This window comes from Crocodylus siamensis, chromosome 8 (assembly GCF_052110815.1).
Source record: "Crocodylus siamensis isolate JL-2025a chromosome 8, ASM5211081v1, whole genome shotgun sequence".
Taxonomy (NCBI): Eukaryota; Metazoa; Chordata; order Crocodylia; family Crocodylidae; genus Crocodylus; species Crocodylus siamensis.
Window position 1 is genome coordinate 39,644,286 of NC_143402.1, and position 21,113 is coordinate 39,665,398.

Here is a 21,113-nt window from a genome sequence, read left to right on the forward strand (position 1 = left end):
AGGTGAAAGAAGACAAGATGCATGTGTGTTGTCAGGGGGAGCACTGTGGTGAAGCAGAAGAGGCCCACTCCACTTCTGCTACGTGGACATTGCAGTGTCCTTGGCATGGCTCAGGTACAGGGGAGACCTGCCCAGTGAGCCAACTGCAGTTGGTACAGTGGGCAGCAGTCTCACATGAGCTACCAACTGTTGCCATGGATACATGGGCCCCTAACTCAGCAGTGCTCTGTCCACACCAGCCAAGGCCCATGGGGCTCAGGGAGGGAGAGCTTTGAGGACATGTATGTCTGCACCACCCCCTGGTGTGTCCATGGTTGGGTACACCAGAGCGTGGTGCCTGCCCAGTTGGTCCCAAGGAACAAACCCAGATATGGGGCAGTGAAGCTGCCCCTCCTTTCTCCTGTAGTCACTCACTAGACTGGAAAAAGGTGACTATCTGGAAAAGGGGGTGAGTAGCAAGGTGGCCAAAAGTGCAAGTGATAGAAAATTATTCAAAGAGGTAAAGACAAAGGAGGACTGTGAGGACTGCAGAAGGATCTGGAACTATTGAACTAACAAGCAACTAAATGGCAGGTAAAATTCAATGTAGGTAAGTGTAAAGTGATGCACTTGGGCAAAAATAACCCAAATTACACCTACACTATGATGGGTAAGAGGACCTGGGAGTCTCTTTCCTGTACAATAACAGGAGGTTCTGGTCAGTGACATACCGTGGGTCTCTGGCACCTGGGAGCCAATGCTTGCAGTTGTGCCCCCGCCACCTGTGGCCGAGTGGGGGGCAGGGTGGTTCCCCCGGTAGCCAATTGCTGAGCCCAGAAATGCTAGTGGTGAAACCAGAAGTGCTGCTGGCAAAACTGGTACTGCCACCAGTGCTTCTCCATCCCACTTCCAAGTATCCCCTGACTAGAGGACCTGGCCAGCGTTCCCCACCCCAGACCAGCACCAGGGGGGCCATTGGTTCTGGTCAGCTCAGTGCTCAGCAGCCATCAGAGGCAAACAAAATGCTAGGGATTATTAAGAAGGGAATTGTAAACAAAACTGGAAGTGTCATTATGTCCCTTTATAAATCCATGTTGCATCCATGCCTTGAACACAGTGCCCAGTTCTGGTCCCCATACCTCAGAAAGGATATAGAAGAACTAGAGACAATAAAAAGAGTAAAAAAGATGATTACTGGTATGGAGGGGCTTCCACACGAGGTGAGACTAAAGAGACTAGGCTTCTTCAATTTAGAAAAGGGATATTTGAGGAGGGTTTACAATATACTCAATGGTGAAGAGAAAGTCAATAGGGATTTAGTATGTACTCTCTCTCATAATACAAGAAGTTGAGGGACACAAAATGAAACTAGTAGGTAATAAGTTTAACACTAACCAAAGGAAGTTATTTTTCATGTGGCGTGTAATTGAAGTGAGGAACTCATTGCCACAGGATGTTGTGGAAGCTGACAGTTTAGCTAGATTCAAAAAGGGATTGGATGAATTCTTGGAGGAAAAGTGCATAAGTAGCTATTGAGCACAGGAGTTAGGGATATAGCCTCTGAATCAGAACTTTGTAGACCTTAAATGGTGGAGACTGCAAGTGAGAGAGGAACAGTGGAAAAACTCTGGTCATACCCTGTTCAAGATGGACCTATCGTCTGACCCAGTAAATGGCAGTTCTTATGTTCTGAAGTTCTGGGCTAACTGGGAGCAGCTGCAGGTGCGTCCTGAGCTGCTTCCAGGTTTGTTATGCATGAACAAGAGATGCTCAGGGACATCTCTGCCCAGACACACCAGGGCTACAGAACAGACCTACTCTAAGGGTCCTGCCCCATCTCACTGACAGGACACCATGCAGGTATGGTGAGGACTCCTGGCTCCTTTGCTGGAATTCAGCTGTTTCCTAAAGGCTCCAGCATGAACAACGCATGCCCCCAGTGGCTGGGGGGTGGGGGGCATGGCGGCGGCAGGAGTGAGGTGGTGGTAAGCAGGGAGCTCCCACAGACACTGCTAGTGCTGTCGGTAGTGGGGGTGGGGAGGTGGTGAGTGGTGTCCGGGGTGCAACCACCCACAGACACCACCGGCAGCATCAGCCAGTGGTGATCATAGACCGCACTCAGATGACGCTGGTGGTGTTGGTGGCAGGGTGGCGACCGCTTGCAGGTGCCACCAACATTGTCGGTGGCACCTTTTTGTAGGGGGTGCACCACCATGCTCAGGGGGTGCACGTGCACCCATGTGCACCCTCTACGCATCACCCCTGGTCTCCAGGCTTGTGCACAAGCACCTACAAGCAGCCCAACCAGTTACAATACCAGGTACAATAGTTACCATCAGCACTGCACATTACGCCTCATTTTATAACTGACATAACCTGTATTTCCCTACACTTGTGCAGACAGCAAGGGCAGTGCTTCTCTCCAGCTACTCTCCCGCCTGAGCTGACCTTAGCAGGCTTAGCTTTGCCCTCCAATTTATAGTCTTTGCTGATTCTTGGGGGTGGCGGGGAGGGGCCTCCTCACCTCTGGAAGATTGAGAGCTCTTCCCCAGGCTACCAGGGAGACAGCTTCAGCTCTCAGAGGGTGCCACCCTCTGTGGGGTGCCACCCACAAGCCATATCCCAGAGTGTCAGTAGTCACAATATTGTAAAAGAGCCACATGTAAATCACTTCAGCTCCTTGTGTGACAGGCATGACACAAAAGCAGTCAATGCAGCTCTCATTCTTAGTAGCTCCTGAACCTCAGCCCCAGAGTGATGGCTACCAGCCCTGAAGTTGTTCAGTACAGCTTATGATGACACCATCTTGTTCAGTGCTTTGGTACAGCCAGCTGAGCAGTGTCCCAGTAGGTCAATACTTGGATAGGAGACCTCCCAGAACAGGTACCATTGTGTATCATTTTGGTCACAGCAGCGCTCAGAATCCCCCATCAAGACCAATGGCCAAAATGTGGTGAATCTGTCTTTGTCCTCTCAAACTGTGACAAGGGAATGATCAAGGAAACAAATAAGTAGCAAATTCCAAACTAATAAAGGCAATATGAAAGGGCACCCATCTTATGGGCCTCTCAACTACTAGAAATTGATGAGGATGAGAGCTTAGGAAGAGTCAAAGAAAGTCTGGACATTTATAGGAATCTAGAAACTAATCAGAATCATCATAATTAATAATGACAATTTGGAAAATTATATTAATCCTTCTGCTTTTGGCTTGAGGCAGTTTCTTCCTGTTAGAGACCAGAAGGGAGGCAGATTATCCCACACCTGTTACTGTGGTATTCTTGTGCCTGTCTTGGAAGCAGCTTCTCCTGGATACTATTAGAGAAAAGTCCCTAGAGCTCTGTGAAACTGGACAGGGCCAGTGTTGACAGTTCCCATACTCCTGTGAGACACAAACACAGTAAGAGATGGATTGGCAGGAAGTCCTGCTTTTCACCTCCAGTTTCTATTCACTCTGTACCATGACAGTATTAGGGCAGTGGCTCTTTCCAGGGTGCTGTGGTACCCTGGCATGCCCTGAGATGCTTTTAAGGGTGCTGTGGAATGCCACACAATCTTACCATTGCTATGCATGCAGACACCTATGTATGATTCACAAGATAAATTGAGAGCTTTAATACAGGAATATAGTGTCAAAAACATCCTGCCCTGTTGTAGGCTAAGGTCCTTGCCACAAGAATTGCTCTATTATTTTTCTGTAATAAAAAAAATGGGTGAGATCTTAGAGCTGGCATTTTTTGAGGGGTGCCTTGAGTCAAGCAAGGGGTGTCTTAAATCTGAAAAGGTTGAGAATTACTGCATTAGAAGGTGCTATGCTGTTGGCAGCAACAGCTTTCAAGTCCAATGCAAAAGTAATATTCTAAATCAGCTCTGGGAACAAAAAGGATTTTTTGATTATTTTGGCTTCCTGGCTAAATACCAACCTGGCAATTACATTCTGTTCACCTCAGTGATGCCTTCACAATGCACCCTGAGCACCTCAAGGGGAAGTGCTGGAGGAAACCACTGCTTATTTTTAATTAATATTACAAATTCCCTCTGCAGTTTCAATCTCCCCCACCAGGTCCTCCTTTTCTTCTTCCCTAGCCCACTGTGCAGATTTGCTTGTGCAGTAAAACAGCTGCTGCATGGACACCTTCAGCATAAAATCCCTGGGGAGTTAGCAACCCCAGCATTACTTGGCTTACCTCACTAAGGGACTGTGAAGCTTCACTGAGGAAGAGCAGTGACATGTTTTGAGACCCTCACACTGCTCTTATTAAAGAATTAGCAAGGATTTTGAGAGCTGAGTGAGCACTGTGAATCATATGCATGATGAATTTAGCTTGCTGGAGTATCCCCTGAGCAGAATCATTTCCTTGAACAGTTTCCTTATTCAAATGCATGGATCCCAGTTTTTTTGTGTACCAGTCCCAAGCAGTTTAGACATTGGCAACTCACAATTTTATGGTTTATCTCATACTATTTATGGTTGTTCTCAAGTCCTCCATGTCTGGTGTCCTGCATGAAACATAGCTTTCATTTTAAACCAAATTGGGGCTTTTTTTAAAGTACTGGGAGCTTCATAGATTTCATAGACATTAGGGTCGGAAGGGACCTTAAAGATCATCAAGTCCATCTCCCTGACCCATGGGCAGGAAGTCAGCTAGGGTCAAAGGATCCCAGTAAGATAAGCATCCAAACGTTTCTTGAATGTGTCCACAGTAGGTGCCTCTGCCACTTTGAAAGGGAGTCTATTCCAGGCCTTGGAGGCTTAGACAGTAAAGAAGTTTTTCCTTATGTCCAGCCTAAAATGGTCTTGGAAGACTTTATGACCATTGGTTCTTGTTATCCCCTGGGGCACTCTGGTGAACAGATGTTCCCCCAGATTCTTATGCACACCCCTTATCTACTTATAGGCAGCCACCAGGTCACCCCTGTGCTTTTCCAGGCTGAAGAGTCTCATGGCTCTCAGCCCCTCTTCATAAGGCCTATTTTCTTGCCCTCTGATCATGTATGTGGCTCTCCTCTGGACTCTCTCAAGTTTTTCCAATACTTCTTGAATTCTGGAGCCCAGAATTGGATGCAGTATTCCAGCTGCGGCCTCACCAAGGTGAACAGAGTTTTGTTTGCTTTACCAGCTGCGACATCGCATTGGTGGCTTGTGTTCATCTTGTGGTCAGTCATGACCCCCAAGTCTCTTTTAGCCGTGGTGCTAGTGAGTGTAGCACTGCCAAGCCTATAAGCATGCTGTGGGTTTTTTTCCCCTGAGGTAGAGTACCTTACATTTTTCATTATTGAACGACATCAGGTTTATATCCGCCCACTTACTAAGCTTACCCAAGTTAGCCTGGATCAGTAGCTAGCTTATCCTCAGGTGAGGACGCTATGCATTTAGTGTCATCGGCGAACTTGGCCGGTGTGCTTCTGACACCAATGTCCGTATCATTGATAAAGGTGTTAAAGAGAATCAGTCCAAGAACAGAGCCTTGGGGGACACCACTGGTCACAGAGTGCCATAATGATTCGCTTTCATTGACTACTTCTCTCTGGGTCCGACCTTGGAGCCAATTTCCCAGCCATCAGACTGTGATGGAGCTGAGGCCACAGTTAGCCAATTTTTCCATGAGGAAATCATGGGATCCCAGATCAAAGGCTTTTTTTAAATCCAGATATATGATGTCAGTTTCTTGTCCCTTATCCAGGTGATATGTCACCTGGTCATAGAAGGAGATGAGATTGTTCAGACAACACCTACTCGTGACAAACCCATGCTGGCTGTCCGTCAGGATGTGGCCATCAGCTAGCTTATCAAGAGGAGTCTCTTTGATAATTTCCTCCAGAATCTTACTGGGGACTGAGGTCAAGTTGATTGGCAGGTAATTCCCGTGATCTACTTTCCGCCCTTTCTTAAAGATGGGTACCACATTGGCCTTCTTCCAGTCTTCAGGTACTTCACCTGAGCACCATGAGTTTTTGAATATTTTTGCCGATGGTTGGGCTATGACACCTGCCAGCTTCTTGAGTACTCTAGGGTGTAATCTGTCAGGACCAGCTGACTTGAAGATGTCCTGCCTCTCAAGGTGTTCCATTACGAGGTCTACACCAATGATGGGTATAATTACACCCTCATCCTGGCCATCCTGCATCATGCTGGCAGGGCGTTCCCTTTGGGCTGATGAAAGACCGACACAAAGTACCCAGTAAATACGTTGGCTTTTTCCTAGGTGTTGGTTATCAGTTGTCCCATTTGGTTCAGCAGGGGTCCAATGTTATCTTTGCTTTTTTCCCAACTCCCTACATATCTGAAAAAGGACTTTTGACTATCCTTGATATGTGAAGCCAGATGGAGTTCAGTTGCAGCCTTAGCTTTCCTGGTCCGCTTCCTGCAGGTAAGGACCAGTGCTGAGTACTCCTCCTTGGTGGTTATTTGAGCCTTACATCCTTTATAAGTCTCTCTTTTTAGGGGTAGGAGGTCCTCAAGTTCCCTGCTGAGCCAAGGGGGTTGCTGCACACTTTTGATACCTTTCCTCCGAGTTGGGATGGACAACTCTTGTGCTGTCAGGATCACTCCCTTCAGGAGCAACCACTCCTCTTGGACTCATCTTCCTGTCAAGTCATGGTCCCTTAGGGCCTCAACAATGAGTCTCCTTAGCTTGTTGAAGTCAGCTTTCCTAAAGTCAAGGACTTCTGCATTGCTGACCGACTTGCCAGCTTTGCGATGGATAGTAAAGGTGATCAACTCGTGGTCACTATCACCCAGCTTTCCATCAATTCTTAGATCACTGACCAGATCATCCCCTTTGGCCATTACCAGGTCCAGCAACGCTTTACCACTTGTCAGCCCATAGACTTCTTGAGTCAGGTAGAGCTCGTCCACACACATGAGGAAGCCTTTCATCCTTTGTAAGTCTCTCTTTTGAGACATAGGAGGTCCTCAAGTTCCCTGCTGAGCCAAGGAGGTTGCTGTGCCCTTTTCATAGATTTCCTAGACATCAGGGCTGGAAGGGACCTCAGGAGATCATCAAATCCAGCCCCCTGCCCAAAGGGCAGGAAGTCAGCTGGGGTCATAGGATCCCAGCAAGATAAGCATCCAATTTACTCTTGAAGGTGTTCAATGTAGGTGCTTGAACCACCTCCGCTGGCAGACTGTTCCAGACCTTGGGGGCTCGGACACTAAAAAATTCTTCCTTATGTCCAGCCTGAAACGGTCTTGCAGGAGTTTGTGACCGTTCGACCTAGTCATCCCTTGGGGCGCTCTGGTGAACAAACGTTCCCCCACATCCTGGTGGTCACCCCTGATAAACTTACAGGTGGCCATCAGATCACCCCTGAGCCTGCGCTTTTCCAGGCTAAAGAGTCCCATGTCTCTCAGCCTATCATCATAAGATCTGTTTTCCTGACCTCTGATCACGCGCATGGCTCTCCTCTGGACTCTCTCAAGCTTCTCCACATCCTTTTTGAATTGTGGAGCCCAAAACTGGACGCAGTACTCCAGCTGCGGACTCACCAAGGCTGAGTACAAGGGGAGAATGATGTCCCGGGATTTTGCTACCCTTCCTCTGAGATGGGATGGATATCCCTTGTACTTTAAGGATCCCTCCCTTGAGGAGCAACTACTCCTCTTGGACTCCTCTTCCTGTCAAGTCATGGTCCCTTAAGGCCTCAACAATGAGCCATCTGAGCTTATCAAAGTCAGCTTTCCTAAATTTGATGACTTCTGCATTGCTGACTGACTTGCCAGCTGTGCGATGGATAGTAAAGGTGATCAACTTGTGGTCACTATCGCCCAGCTTTCCCTTGATTCTTATGTCACTGACTAGATCATCCCCTTTGGCCAGTACCAGGTCCAGCCACACTTTACCTCTTGTCGGCCCATAGACTTCTTGAGTCAGGTAAAACTTGTCCACACATGTGAGGCAGCTTTGCGACTAATCAGATTTGGCCAAGTTCTCTTCCCATGAGATGTCTGGGTAGTTAAAGTCTCCCATGACAAACATGTACCAAGAGCATGCAGCCTCAGTCAGCTCCCTTGTGAATTCCTGGTCTAGCTCTTGTTTTTGGTTAGGAGGTCTGTAGCAGACTCCTACTATGGTTTCCCCTGTGCCATGTTCCCCACAAAATTTTACCCAGAGGGACTCCAGTCATCCTTCCTGGGTGCCAATATCAATTTGCAGGGACGTGTAGCTTTCCTTGACATACAGAGCTACACCCCCACCCCTTTTTTCTGCATGGTCTCTCCTGTACAGGGTATAGCCATCTATAACTGTGGCCCAGTCATAGGTGGAGTCCCACCAGGTCCGTTATCCCTATGAGATTGTAGTCTTTCTTGCTTAGCAGGAGAACCAGTTCCTCCTGTTTCTTTCCCAAGCTCCTGATGTACAGATATGTAAGTGTCCCATTGGAAGCCCTGGGCTTGCTTGCAATCCCAGGCAGACACTGTTCCAGGGCTGAGGTAGGTATGCAGTAGTTGCCTAGTGGACGTGCATTGCCAGTTATCCACCCATCCCCCAGCGGGCTTAGTTTACAGCTCGGTCAAGCAGGTCAGCCATTCTGGCTGAGAAGAGCCTCCTCCCCAGTGGAGAGAGGTGGCGGCCATCTCTTCCAAGCAGACCACTACCTCTCTCACCAAAGAGCAGACTGTGATCATGGAAGCCAAAGCCCTCACGATGACACCAGCGCTGCAGTCTATGGTTGACTACCTCAATCCGTCTCTCCCTCCTCAGCCCATGATTCATAACTGGGAGGAGTGAGGAAAAAACCACCTGTGCCCCCAATCCCCTAAACCCCACTCCCAGAGCCCTGTAGTCTCTCATGACCTGGCTGGGATTGCTCCGAGCTGTGTCATTTGTGCCCACATAGATAAGGAGCATAGGGTAGTGGTCTGAGGGCCAGATAAGCTTTGGGATCTTCTCCATTACATCCCAGATGCAGGTCCTGGGAGGCAGCAGACCTCCTGGGCTAAGGGGTTGGGGCGGGAGATTGTCCCGTTGGTCCCGCTCAGGAGGGAGTCTCCCATGATGATCTGCATTTTATCTTAGGGAGAGTAGGAATGGGAGCCAAGAGTGATCCTCCCTTGCCTATAGGAGCTGGCAGCTCTGCAGGCTCTACTGGGTCTGCAAGATGTTCATACCTGTTGCAAAGCTCCAGAGGGGAGAGGACCTTACTGCGGCAGGCCTTGGGGCCATTGACCACCTTGGTTAAAGCCCCTGGCTGGACAGTATGGGAGATCCTCAAGTCCCCTCTTGTCCTGGAGGGTGACGTTGGTTGACCCTCACCCATCATGGAGGGAAGGGCCTGGTAGTAGGAATCTATCCCCTGCTCACCATCCCTGATGACACACAGTCTTTGGATTGTGATCTGGAGCTCCTCTATCTGGCACCTCAGAGATTCCAAGGTGGAGCAGACCTTGCAAGGGGAGGTGGTTATACTCACAGTCCCATGTGCCTGGAATCGTGGCAGGCAGCTCCCGCAGCCAAGAGCTGTCAGGATTGCTCCCTTGAGGAGCAACCACTCCTCTTGGACTCCTCTGCCTGTCAAGTCATGGTCCCTTAGCGCCTCGACAATGCAGTGAGCCTCCTGAGCTTGTCAAAGTCAGCTTTCCTGAAGTCAAGGACTTCTGTATTGCTGACTGACTTGCCAGCTTTGCGATGGATAGTAAAGGTGATCAGCTCACTGTCACCTAGCTTTCCACTGATTCTTAGGTCACTGACTAGATTGCCCCCCGGCCAGTGCTAGGTCCAGCAACGCTTTACCTCTCATCAGCTCATAGACTTCTTGGGTCAGGTAGAGCTCATCCACACAGGTGAGGAAGCTTTGCGACCAATCAGATTTGGCCAGGTGCTCTTCCCATGAGATGTCCGGGTTGTTAAAGTCTCCCATGACAACCATGCACTGACAGCATGCTGCCTCAGTCAGTTCCCTGGTGAATTCCTGGTCCAGCTCTTGTTTCTGGTTAGGAGGTCTGTAGTAGACTCCCACCATGATGTCCTTGTGCCATGTTCCCCATGTATTTTAACCCAGAGAGATTCCAGTTGTCCTTCCTGGGTGCCAATGTCAATTTGCAAATTTGCAGGGACGTGTAGAAGTCCTTGACATAGAGAGCTACACCCCCACCCCTTTTATCTGCATGATCATGCCTGTACAGGTTATAGCCATCTATACCTGTGGCCCAGTCATAGGTGGAGTCCCACCAGGTCTCCGTTATCCTGATGATATTGTAGTCATTCTTGTTTAGCAGAAGGACCAGTTCCTCCTGTTTATTCTCCAAGCTTCTGGCATTGGTATAAAGGCAGGAAAGTGTCCCATCGAGGGCTCTTGTCTTCCCCACAAATCATTCCAGGGCTAGAGTAGGGGTGGGTTCCTTTGACAGGCTTAGCTTGCTGGATTTACAAGAGTTGCCCAGTGGGCTTGCAGTGGTGGAAATCCCCACAACCCCTTGAGGGCTCAGTTTAAAGCCTGGTCAAACAAGTCACCCAGTTTGGCTGAGAAGAGCCTCTTCCCCAGCGGAGTGAGGTGGAGGCCATCTCTCATAGATTCATAGATGCTAGGGTCGGAAGGGATCTCAATAGATCATCGAGTCCGACCCCCTGCATAAGCAGGAAAGAGTGCTGGGCCTACATTACCCCAGCTAGATACACATCCAACCTTCTCTTGAATACCCCCAGGGTAGGGGAGAGCACCACCTCCCTTGGGAGCCCGTTCCAGACCTTGGCCACTCGAACTGTGAAGAAGTTCCTCCTAATATCCAATCTAAATCTGCTCTCTTCTAGCTTGTGGCCATTATTTCTTGTAACCCCCGGGGGCGCCTTGGTGAATAAATACTCACCAATTCCCTTCTGTGCCCCCCTGACGAACTTATAGGCAGCCACCAGGTCGCCTCTCAACCTTCTCTTGCGGAGGCTGAAAAGGTCCAGTTTCTCTAATCTCTCCTCGTAGGGCTTGGCCTGCAGGCCCTTAACCATACGAGTGGCCCTTCTCTGGACCCTCTCCAGGTTATCCGCATCCTTCTTGAAGTGCGGCGCCCAGAATTGCACGCAGTACTCCAGCTGCGGTCTGACCAGCGCCCGATAGAGGGGAAGTATCATCTCCTTGGACCTATTTGTCATGCATCTGCTGATGCACGATAAAGTGCCATTGGCTTTTCTGATGGTTTCGTCACACTGCCGACTCATGTTCATCTTGGAGTCCACTAGGACTCCAAGATCCCTTTCCACTTCCGTGCCACCCAGCAGGTCATTTCCTAGGCTGTAGGTATGCTGGACATTTTTCCTCTCTCCAGCAGACCATCACCTCTCTCACTAAAGAGCGAACTGTGATCATGAAAGCCGAAGCCTTCACGATGACACACCAGCACTGCAATGTTTGGTTGATTACCTCTACCTATCTCTCCCTCCTCAGTCCATGTCCCAGGAGGAATGAGGAAAAGACCACCTGGACCCACAACCCCATAAGACCCGCTCCCAAAGCCCTGTATTCTCTCATTACCTGGCTGGGAGGTGGCCATGCTCCCAGTCCCATGAGCCTGGAACCGTGCCAGGCAGCCCCCACAGCCGAGAGCCAGAGGCTCCATCTGCGCGGAGCCCAGAACCATGCGCTCCATCTGGGTGGAGACCTCAGACGTGCCAGTGGGGAGGTCACAGACTCCGAGGGGATCCTCAGGGTATGGCGTGTGCCCATGCACATTGTACTGGTGGTAGTATGGCTCTTACTGTGACTACCTACCCTAGGGACTCATTGGCAGAGCCTTGGACCCTCCCGCTCACCCTCCTAAGGAAATTCCTGCACTAACTCACACACCGAGCAGACAAGCGTGCCTGTTTGCACGGCTCTGGCCTTGTGGGTCCCGGGGGACTGGGTGAAGTAGGGGCCAGGGTGGGGCGAGACCCTCCTCAGTTCCTCTCAGCTGCCTCGCAGCAGCTGAGTTAGGCTAGTCCCCTTGCACCACAGGCCCCGCTTACGGGGCTGTGCTGGGGGTGAGCAGGGGTGCTCTGCGGCTGTTGGGGGTTGCTGGGGGACTTTGGGGTGTGGGGGCATGATAGGCTTGCTCCCATGTATCTCTTGCCACTCCCGGAGCCCAACTAAAGCTTTTTTTTCATTGGCAGGCCCTTTTAAACTACATGCATGCACAGTGGGCCCACCACTGGCACCATGCTGCTCCCAGGCAAGGGGGCCCTACCCAAGATTTGGGGGACCCTGCCTCACTGGAGAGGGACCGGCGAGTACCCTCTCCCCCTCTTCTCTCTCCCTGCGGGGCTGTACCAAGTAGAAGCCAGGGTGGGGTGAGACCCTCCTTGGCTCCTCTCAGCTGCCTCCCTGCAGCTGAGCTACACTAGTCCCCTCCTACCATGGGCCCCAGTTACCTCTGGCTGTGCTGGGGATCGGTGGGGTGCTCTGTAGCTGTTGGGGGTCACTGGGGGGCTTTGAGGTGCGGGGGCACAATGAGCTTGCACCCATGTGTCTCTTGCCATTCCCGGAGCCCAACTGAGGACAGGCCAGGCAAGGAAGCCATGGGGGGGCTGGGGGAACAAGCAAGGGATGAAGCCTGGTGGGGGACCCCCATGGTCCCCTCCTCCCTCCTCCAGCCCCCCTTCCCCACCCCTACTTACCAGCTCCAAGTCCAGCTCCAGCTTCCTGCTGCAGCAGGCAGGGACTGCCTGAATCATCAAAGCTCTCCGAATCTTTTCCAAACTGAGGATACACATGGACACATGCATGCATACACACAGACTATGCCCATACTACAGACTTCTGAGAGCAGTTTTATCTGTCAGTGTAGGGATAAGTAAGCCCCCTTGCTGCTACAACAGCACCAGTGAAAGTAGTATGCTGCAGCTATAAAGCTAAAATTGCACTCGGGAAGACTCAAATAGGCTGTAATGGTAAAAAGAGCTGCTCTGCCAGCATCTGTATGACAAATGATTTGCCAGTATGAAATCCTGACACAGCTATGTTAGCAATGCTCCTGTTTGAGATCTGGCCCCAATTACACACATGCAGTAGCATAGCCACCTCTCCAAGACCCACCATGCCATTACTTGAGCACAGACTTAGGTTCTAGACACAGCGGTACAGACAGGCCTGGCTTGCTCCCACAGTCACTTCAGCAAGGCACAGAGATGCACACAGGTACATTAGCACCATCTCCTACTCTGCTCATGCATACCTTACCATACATCCCAACAAGCAGCTCCCAGTTTACCTCAGGAATGCAGAGGGCTTAGAGCTCACCTGTTGAGGTTAGTTCAGCCTCTTCCCTCCTCCACTTCTCCTTATTCAACACTAATGTCACCCCAAATAGTTAATTCATCATCCCAAATTAGCCATTATTAAAGCCATCCATTTGTGGGGCTGCAGCTAAAATGAATGGTGTTAGCATTCCAGTTACCACAATGAATGGCTGAACATCAAAAGCCATTTCAACTTTGCAGTGAGGAGGCAATCAATTATTTCGTTCTGCTGCCTGGCTGGGGGTGGGAGCACCAGGCACTCTGTGTTGGAAACAGGCTCTGCTCCCTCAGCTCTGTTAATGGTATTTCAAGGCCCCAATCAGGAGGCTGGTGTATTTCATTTCATGTTGTGGCAATTACTAAGGTAGCATTATTGTTAACTCTCCTGCTTCCTCTGCTAGATTAACAGCTGCCCTCTCTTTGGGAGGTGGGAGTATTCATGTAAAGCATGTGTATGCGTGCAGATGAAACCTGGTTGGAGCCGGTTGTTTAATAAAAGCATTCCTGAAGCTCGGGTATCTTCTGCTGGCTGGCAAAACTGGCCAGCTTGGCACAACCCCTACCAACTGCTTAGTTCAGTCACACGTGCAGTGGGGGGATATGGTAGGGTGGGCACTGGCCAAGACTAACACAGTTCTTAAGGACATGTGTGCCCTCCTCCCTCTTCTCTTCTTACAACACCCCTGTAGTGCCCATTTCTTCCAACCCTGCCCTCTTCTACTGCTCTGCTTTCCCAGTCACAGGGAACTTCTCCAGATAAGCAGCATGTCTCTCAGGTAGAAAAAGGAAACCAGGACCCATACCAATTAGCTACAATTAAGACTGCAGTTAGGCTGGCCAGTTGCACAATTCATTTGCCTGAGGCTGTTGTACTGCTGGCTTCCAGCTGTGCAGCTCTCACACATTTCCCTTGCTTTCTGCACAAGGGCTTCTCCTCTCTGCCTTGGCATCAGTCCTAACAGGAATGCACACAGCATGGGATCTCCTCTTCAACTACTGGCCCAGAATGGGCAGGACTGGTAGTCATGCCTGGCTGTGGGAAGGGGGTCCTTCCCTACATAGCTGTGCTGGTCTGTGACCTATCACTCTTCTTGCAAGCAGGGCAGTCTGGAATGGTCCCAGACACCTGCCATCTCTGACAAGACTTGCCTGAGGTCACAAGGACAGGAGACGTGGATTCTATTCTTGGCTCCATTACTGACTAATGCCCAGTACACTATCAATCAGGCTGCCTCCCCTAAACACCAAGCATATTTCCGGCCTCACTGGAGTCCAACTGCTGTCTGTATTTATAGAGAAGGAAGCATGACCAAATCCACTGTAACACAGAGTGAACCAACAGGTGCCACGGGCTATAATGACTTCTCAGGAAGGGCCACTGATTTCTTCAGTATTTAAACTTTTATTAATGAAAACATGGCCATAGACAGCAGAAATATAATTGGCTGAATGTTATCACTTTTCCCTTCCAAGTCTGCAGTTATATAGAAACGTGAACTAAGAAGCATGAACTTTCCCCATTCATTTTTGTTGCTGTTTAATCCAATGATTAAGGATTACAATGCAAAAGTCAAAATCATTTTCTATTCCACTGCAGTTGGTTTTAGAAGTTTCCCACTGTGCTTGGATCGCAAACACTTCCTTCCCCCATCGCCCTCCCAGGTGATCTATTGCAGACTTGCCATTCACTGATGCAAAAGAGATGCTGGAATTGCTAATGCTTCAGCAATAAATGTAGCTCTAATGCCACTTTCTTCTTTCCTCTCTGGGCATCATATGCACAAATTTAATGGGAAGAACACTGTTCATGTCCTTATCAATTTCCATTCAGTGGTGCTTTACAAGTACTAATTAACTCAGCTTCACAGATACGTAACAAAAGGTAGCGTATGTCCATGAATGAGGCGTGCACAAAAGCAGCACAAAAGCAGCCTATGAACCTTTTCACCACTGCCGTGAGAAACCATAGAAAAGTCAGGAATGGAAAATAAAGCTCTTGACTCCTGGTTACCTTCTCAGTTCACTCTGCATTCTACCTCTGAGCTTTGCTTAGCAACATGCCTTCAGTTGCGGTTCCTTTTGTGTTCTTCCCTAGTCCCCCCCAGCTCCTTTTCTGGGGGATCTCTGGCAGTTCCCTCCCCCCAGCTCTTTTCCTAGCTCCTTGGGCATGAGCTAGCTTTCTGGTGGCCCAGGATTGTGTGCACCAGACAAACTCTCAGTAACCATGTACATCAATTCAGGACCGAAAATAAAGAGCATTGTAACCAAGTGGAATTGCAAGACAAATTAAACTGGATCTGCTCTTCTGTCTGACATCTTCTAACCCAGGGACAGTCAAAATACAGCCCATGGACTGGATTCAGCCTGCTGGGCCATTCTATCCAGCCTGTGGGACCCCCCAAAAATTTAGAAAATATTTATCTGCTCCTGGCTGCCTGTCAAAGAGGACAGAAGCTGGGGCAGTAGGACCCAGGGGGAGCTGGCAGCAGAAGACAGGAACCCAGTGCTGCCCACCCCAAGCCATTTCCCAGCCTTCCTGGCCCCCGCCCTGCACCAGCACCATGTGGCTCCCAACTGCATGGCTGGACTGGGGACCATGGGGCCCTGCTAGTATGGAGGTGTGTGCGCATGTACAGGCCTGGGCAGAGAGTTTGTGAACATGTGTAGGCAGGGGCAGAGTGTGTGTGTGTGTCGGCAGGGGCAGAGTGTGTGTGTGCGTGTGTGTGTAGGCAGGGGCAGAGTGTGTGTGTGCGTGTGTGTGTAGGCAGGGGCAGAGTGTGTGTGTGCGTGTGTGTGTGTGTGTGTGTGTGTGTGTGTGTGTGTGTGTGTGTATGTATGTGTGTGCTGGCAGGGACAGAGTATGTGTGTGTGTTCATAGGGTGTCCCATGTGCACACCCCACCATACACATGCACCCCCCCTTGCACTGCCATACATGCAGACACCCACACCCCCTCAGAGACCCCAGCCACCCTCTGCCCACACACAGCTCTCACAAACCCCATACCCACCCACACCCCACATATCCATACACACACCCACATGCTCCCTCACCTCACATACCCACACACTCACAGCACCCCACAAATCTATCCCCCCCAACAATATACAAGCGTAAGACTTCATTTTAAGCTATTGTACAATCACCTCTATGTACACTACACAAACACATGTAAACCAAGGCAAAAATATTTTTGAAATCAAATTAATGAATGTTTTAGATGTTCACTTTTTAGAATATAATTTGGTATTTTTCTGGTTCCAAGATGGCAAAACCCATTGTACTTCTGGGGCAGGGGGAGGGACTTCTGGTGGCAAAGGTCAGGGGTTAGGGGGCGGGACTTCTAGTCCCTAGATGGCAACCAGGAGGCAGGGCACCTGTCAAGGGTGGGGGGGGGGGCTACCCATGTGGTCCTCCACAGCTTGCCAAAACTTGGTAAGCGGCCCTCCACCCAAAATAATTGCCCACCCCTGTTTTAACCCTTCGTGTAGTACCACTAATAGAGAATGGCATACATGTTGTCGCCATATTGGTCTACAGGCAAAAGGAATCAAAACTCATGGCAGAGGAGATATCTTTTATTAGACCAACTAGATATTTGCAAAAAAATTCTTTATTTGTAAGCTTTTGGGCACATTCCCCCTTCTTCAGGCATATGAGAATGCAAAGATCGTAAAATTTCTCTTAAGTGGAAATAAATCTGAATTTTCATTTCCACCTAGGAGAAATTTTACAATCTTTGCATTCTCCTGTGCCTGAAGAAGGGTGTGCGCCTGACAGCTTGCAAATAAAGGGTTTTTTTTGCAAATATTTAGTTGATCTAATAAAATATATAACCTCTGCCATGAGTACTGATAGAGAATGGCTTTCATATGCCCCAGGTCTCAGAGTTTGGTGTCAGCAACAAACAAGTGAGTCCCACCCCTACAGTGGGTGAGGGGCATTGATACAGTACAAATAAGGTTGGAACTAAACCATGGAGGTGTGGGTACATTTTTGCATCGCCAGGGTGGGAGAACCTTAGAGCTAGGCATTAAATGAGGCACAACAGGCCCCAAAGGGTATACTAATTAAAGCTAAGTATTTAAATCACAGCACAAAGTGTTTATTGATTTGAGGAAACAATGAATGGAGATTAAACTCCCCCCTGCTGTGCCCACAAAACTAGAACTCTTTAGGGTGAATTGGGAGCTAGATAATTAAAGAGTCACAGAATCTGACTGGGTTAAAAGAATAATTAAAGAGATTGGCTTTCTTCTGGCATCACTAATGGAATCCAGATGTGAAGCAGAAGAGCAGCAGGAAAAGCACAAATGTAAACGTTCCAGCTGGAATTCAGCCAAGGCTCCAGGGTTTGTGACTTCCGTTCTGAGGAAAACTGCACCTTTAACATCACAAGCAACTTTCATACCATGTTGGGGCAATGAAAGGCAGCTGGGATCTCCTCAGAGGCCTCATGCCTTAGCCCAACCTTTCTCTTCTCAGGTGAGGATGTTGGGCAGAGGCTTATATGAAGAATGGCTCAAGGACTTGTCCTCCTTATGGGGTGCTACCACCACAGCAGTGCCAAATGAGTTATGGCAGCAGAGTGCCCTACTGAAAACACTAAAGTGGCAGCAGTAAGTGGGGTTTGGCTGTCATGGCTTCACCACTTCCCTGAATGGCAGCATTGGAAATTATATCAAAAATCATAGAAAAATAGGTCCAGAAGAGAACACAGGAGGTTATCTAACCCAACACCCTGGCTTGCGGGTGTCTGATATTTTCCCAGCCCTCACTGACAGCTTTGCCAGAAAATCATTTTAGTGTAGACTAGAGCAAGACCATCTCCCCTCACTTGTTTCAAAAGCCAGGTCCTCAGCTAGCATAAGTCAGCACAGCAGTACTGCTGTATGTATTTTCTCCTCTCAAGCTCACTTTCGCCATACTTTAAATGATTTTTGACGCCTCCTGGGCAGAATGAATGGTTTTCTTCTGAACATTTATTTAAGACCTAATCTTCATCTTTATTCAGCTGTATCAGGTTTTGGAGTGGGCTGCAATATTTAAGTAAGGTAAAGTAAAAAGATTTAGGAGACAACAGGAGGCCTCTTAAAGAGAATGAAAAGAATAATCTACAGTGATGAAGAGAAGAGATAGCGACTGAGCTGGGCAAGAGAAGGAAAGATCTGATAACTAGCCAGCAGCATCTCCCAGCAAACACTCACAAGCAAAGAGGGATGTTGTATATGTGTTCAATGTGCAGGATTTCTGATGGCAGCAGCAGGGGGCTGGAGCACTGAGCGGAGCATGTTGGCTGTTTATAATTCTAGGCTTTGTCAGATTTATGTTTTAAATACCAGTATAAAAGAGGGTTGACAGATGACACAACCCCTGCAGTGATGTAATGTACTCCAATCCAGTGTTGCTGTTTTCCCCTTCTCTCCTCCTCTCTTATAAGGTCATACCTCACCCCCAAACCAGTGGAGCCATTTTGAACAACTGGCTATGCCAGGCAGCAAATAAGCTATTACCTGCTCCTGTACCACAAAGTGGTAAGATGCTATAATAGGAGTAATATGCATCAGGGCAAGTATGTCATCTGTCACCACCATCTAGGATCCTCATCCTGCAACCCATGTGATGTCAGTTAAAGTGACTTGGGAGTACAAAATGTAAAAATGGGTCCCTCAGCAGGGAAAAGAAAACATAACCCCTATCAATTTGAAAACAAGTCCATTGTCTAAAATTATTTAACCTTGTTTTATAAGAATGGGCTGGGATTGCCAGCAGATAATTCACAGAGTAGGTACTTACATGGCTTTCAGTGCTCTAGTATCTCAGCATCTTATAAAGTACTAATACCACGGTTCCTAACTTGTGGTCTATGAGGCAGTGTTAAGTTATCTACAGCTGTCCTTAAATCATACCTCACTCCCCTGCCTCCATTTGTATTTCAGGGTGCAAAGTGGCCCAAGAGAAATTCTGAGGGAGAACCAATGGACTCCTGGTCACAGAAGTTGAGGACTACCCCAGTACTAGATTTCATACCCTTGAGGACTCTTATGTGGTAAGTACCACTGTTACTGCCATTTTACAGATGTGGAGCTAAGTTACAGCATAGATCATGGGTAACACTTTCAAAATCACTGAAATGACCTAGCTGTCTAAATACCATTTTCAAAAGCCTCTTGCACAGACAGCCAATGGATTTAAACTCACAAAGACAGGAGTTTCTAAAAGGGCAAAAGGCCCAGATTTTTTGCAAGTATGTATAAATTTATCTTTCATTCACTATCTTTGGAGACGTGAGCCTAAGTCACTTGGAAAACATGGGATTTAGATTCCTATGTCACTTAGAAACTTCTGAATATTTTACCCCAGGTGACTTGCCCCAAATCGTGTGGGAATTTAGTAACAGCATGTGGTCAAAACCCAAACCTCTCGACTACTTTGGGAGTTCTATAGTGCCAGTATCACATTTCCTCCCCCTTTTCTCTTGTTTGTGAGAAAAAACCCACAATGACAGGATGGAAACCTCAGACAAGATCACGCAAAGGTGAAAAAACAAGATTGATTGTACAGTGTGTTACCAAATACACAGTGGAAACACTGGGGGGTGGGGGGAGCAAGACATTTCTAACATGGAATTTCTCAGTTACAGTGACCTTGGGCATTACTTGTTATCAGAACTGATCAAATATTTCCAGACAAAATGGTGATTTTTAAAATGCACGATGCTCCCTTAAAGACTATGGAAGCTATTCACAGCAGAAAGCACTGTTTGAAATCATAGCTCCATATATTCCACAGCCATAGACTATCACAGGTTTTAACTCATCATAGAACAAGGTCCCAGAAGCTAAGCTTTTGTTTAAAAAGAATAACAGTCAGGTTTTCAAAAATACCCAGTACTGTCTTAAGTGTTCAGACAATTCAACAAACTGCAAAGACAGCAGAAATTGGCTAAAGCCAAAAGTTGGTTTTTTTGTTTTGTGTTTTTTTTTGGGGGGTGGGGGAGAGGTTGGGGAAGGAGTGGTGTTGGCTACAGCCAAGGCTGGGGACCGACTGGGGTGTGCCAGTGGTCCTGCTGGAACCAAAGTCTCGCTCCTCCGCTCAGGGTCAGACTGATCACCATATGTGGGATCAGGAAGGAGTTTTACCCCATGGTCAGATTGGTACGGACTGTGGAGGGGTTTGTCTTCTTCTGTAGCGGCAGTCATGGTGCTCCATCTGGGATCTCCTGAGCATCTATTAACAACACTTCATAGCAGCAGGATGTTGGCTGCTATGGTTCCCCCACTTTACCTGTGGCACAGTTGATTGTAGTTTTATGTAGAGTTTTGATTATGGACTGTATACAATCATTTGGATAGGGATGACCCTACCTCAGGCAGAGGGTTGGACTAGATAATCTCTGGATGTCCCTTCCAGCCCTACTTCTTTTGTGATTCTATGAAAATAAACCCCTATCCAACATTTCAAGCTCAGATGTGTGAATTGCTCCACCCAGATAAATAAGCATTGCCTCTGACACTTACAGAAAACTAATTGCATATTAAGGCCCCAAAGCCTCTGGCTTGCCTTTGTTAGCATCTACAGCTCAGTAATGTATTGCCAATATGGTGAAACACATTAAACACAGGGGCAGAGACAAAGGAAGTGGCCTTCACATTAAAAGGTTCACCTTCTGACACTCCTACCCATGGTAAACAGAACTTTATGCCAAAAGTCTTTCTACTGAAGTCATTGTGGATACATGTGGAATAGAAGACAGGAAAAACAGAACATGGTTCCTAATTAGTCACACAAGATAAATCTTTTCCTGGTTGTTATTCATTTTTCTATTTGCTTGAAGACAATCTTCCCCTTTCAATGCTACCTTTCATGAAAGACAATTTTCCCTAGCATTCCCACAGAATTTCCATTCTAAAAATTGCATAGTGC

General features: G+C 48.3%; 1 protein-coding gene across 1 annotated transcript in view; it reads right to left on the bottom strand.

The window, feature by feature from the left end:
• The window catches only part of LOC149858302 (uncharacterized), a 62,001-nt gene extending 48,679 nt beyond the window's left edge, over positions 1–13,322 (bottom strand). The window contains exons 1-2 of the mRNA XM_090060057.1: positions 13,189–13,322; positions 12,567–12,648 (exon numbers count right to left, since the gene is read on the bottom strand). Of these exons, the coding sequence (XP_089916183.1) occupies positions 12,567–12,623 (57 nt within the window). The 5' untranslated portion in view covers positions 12,624–12,648; positions 13,189–13,322. The remainder of the gene's footprint in view (positions 1–12,566; positions 12,649–13,188) is intronic.
• Positions 13,323–21,113: the final 7,791 nt, after the last annotated feature.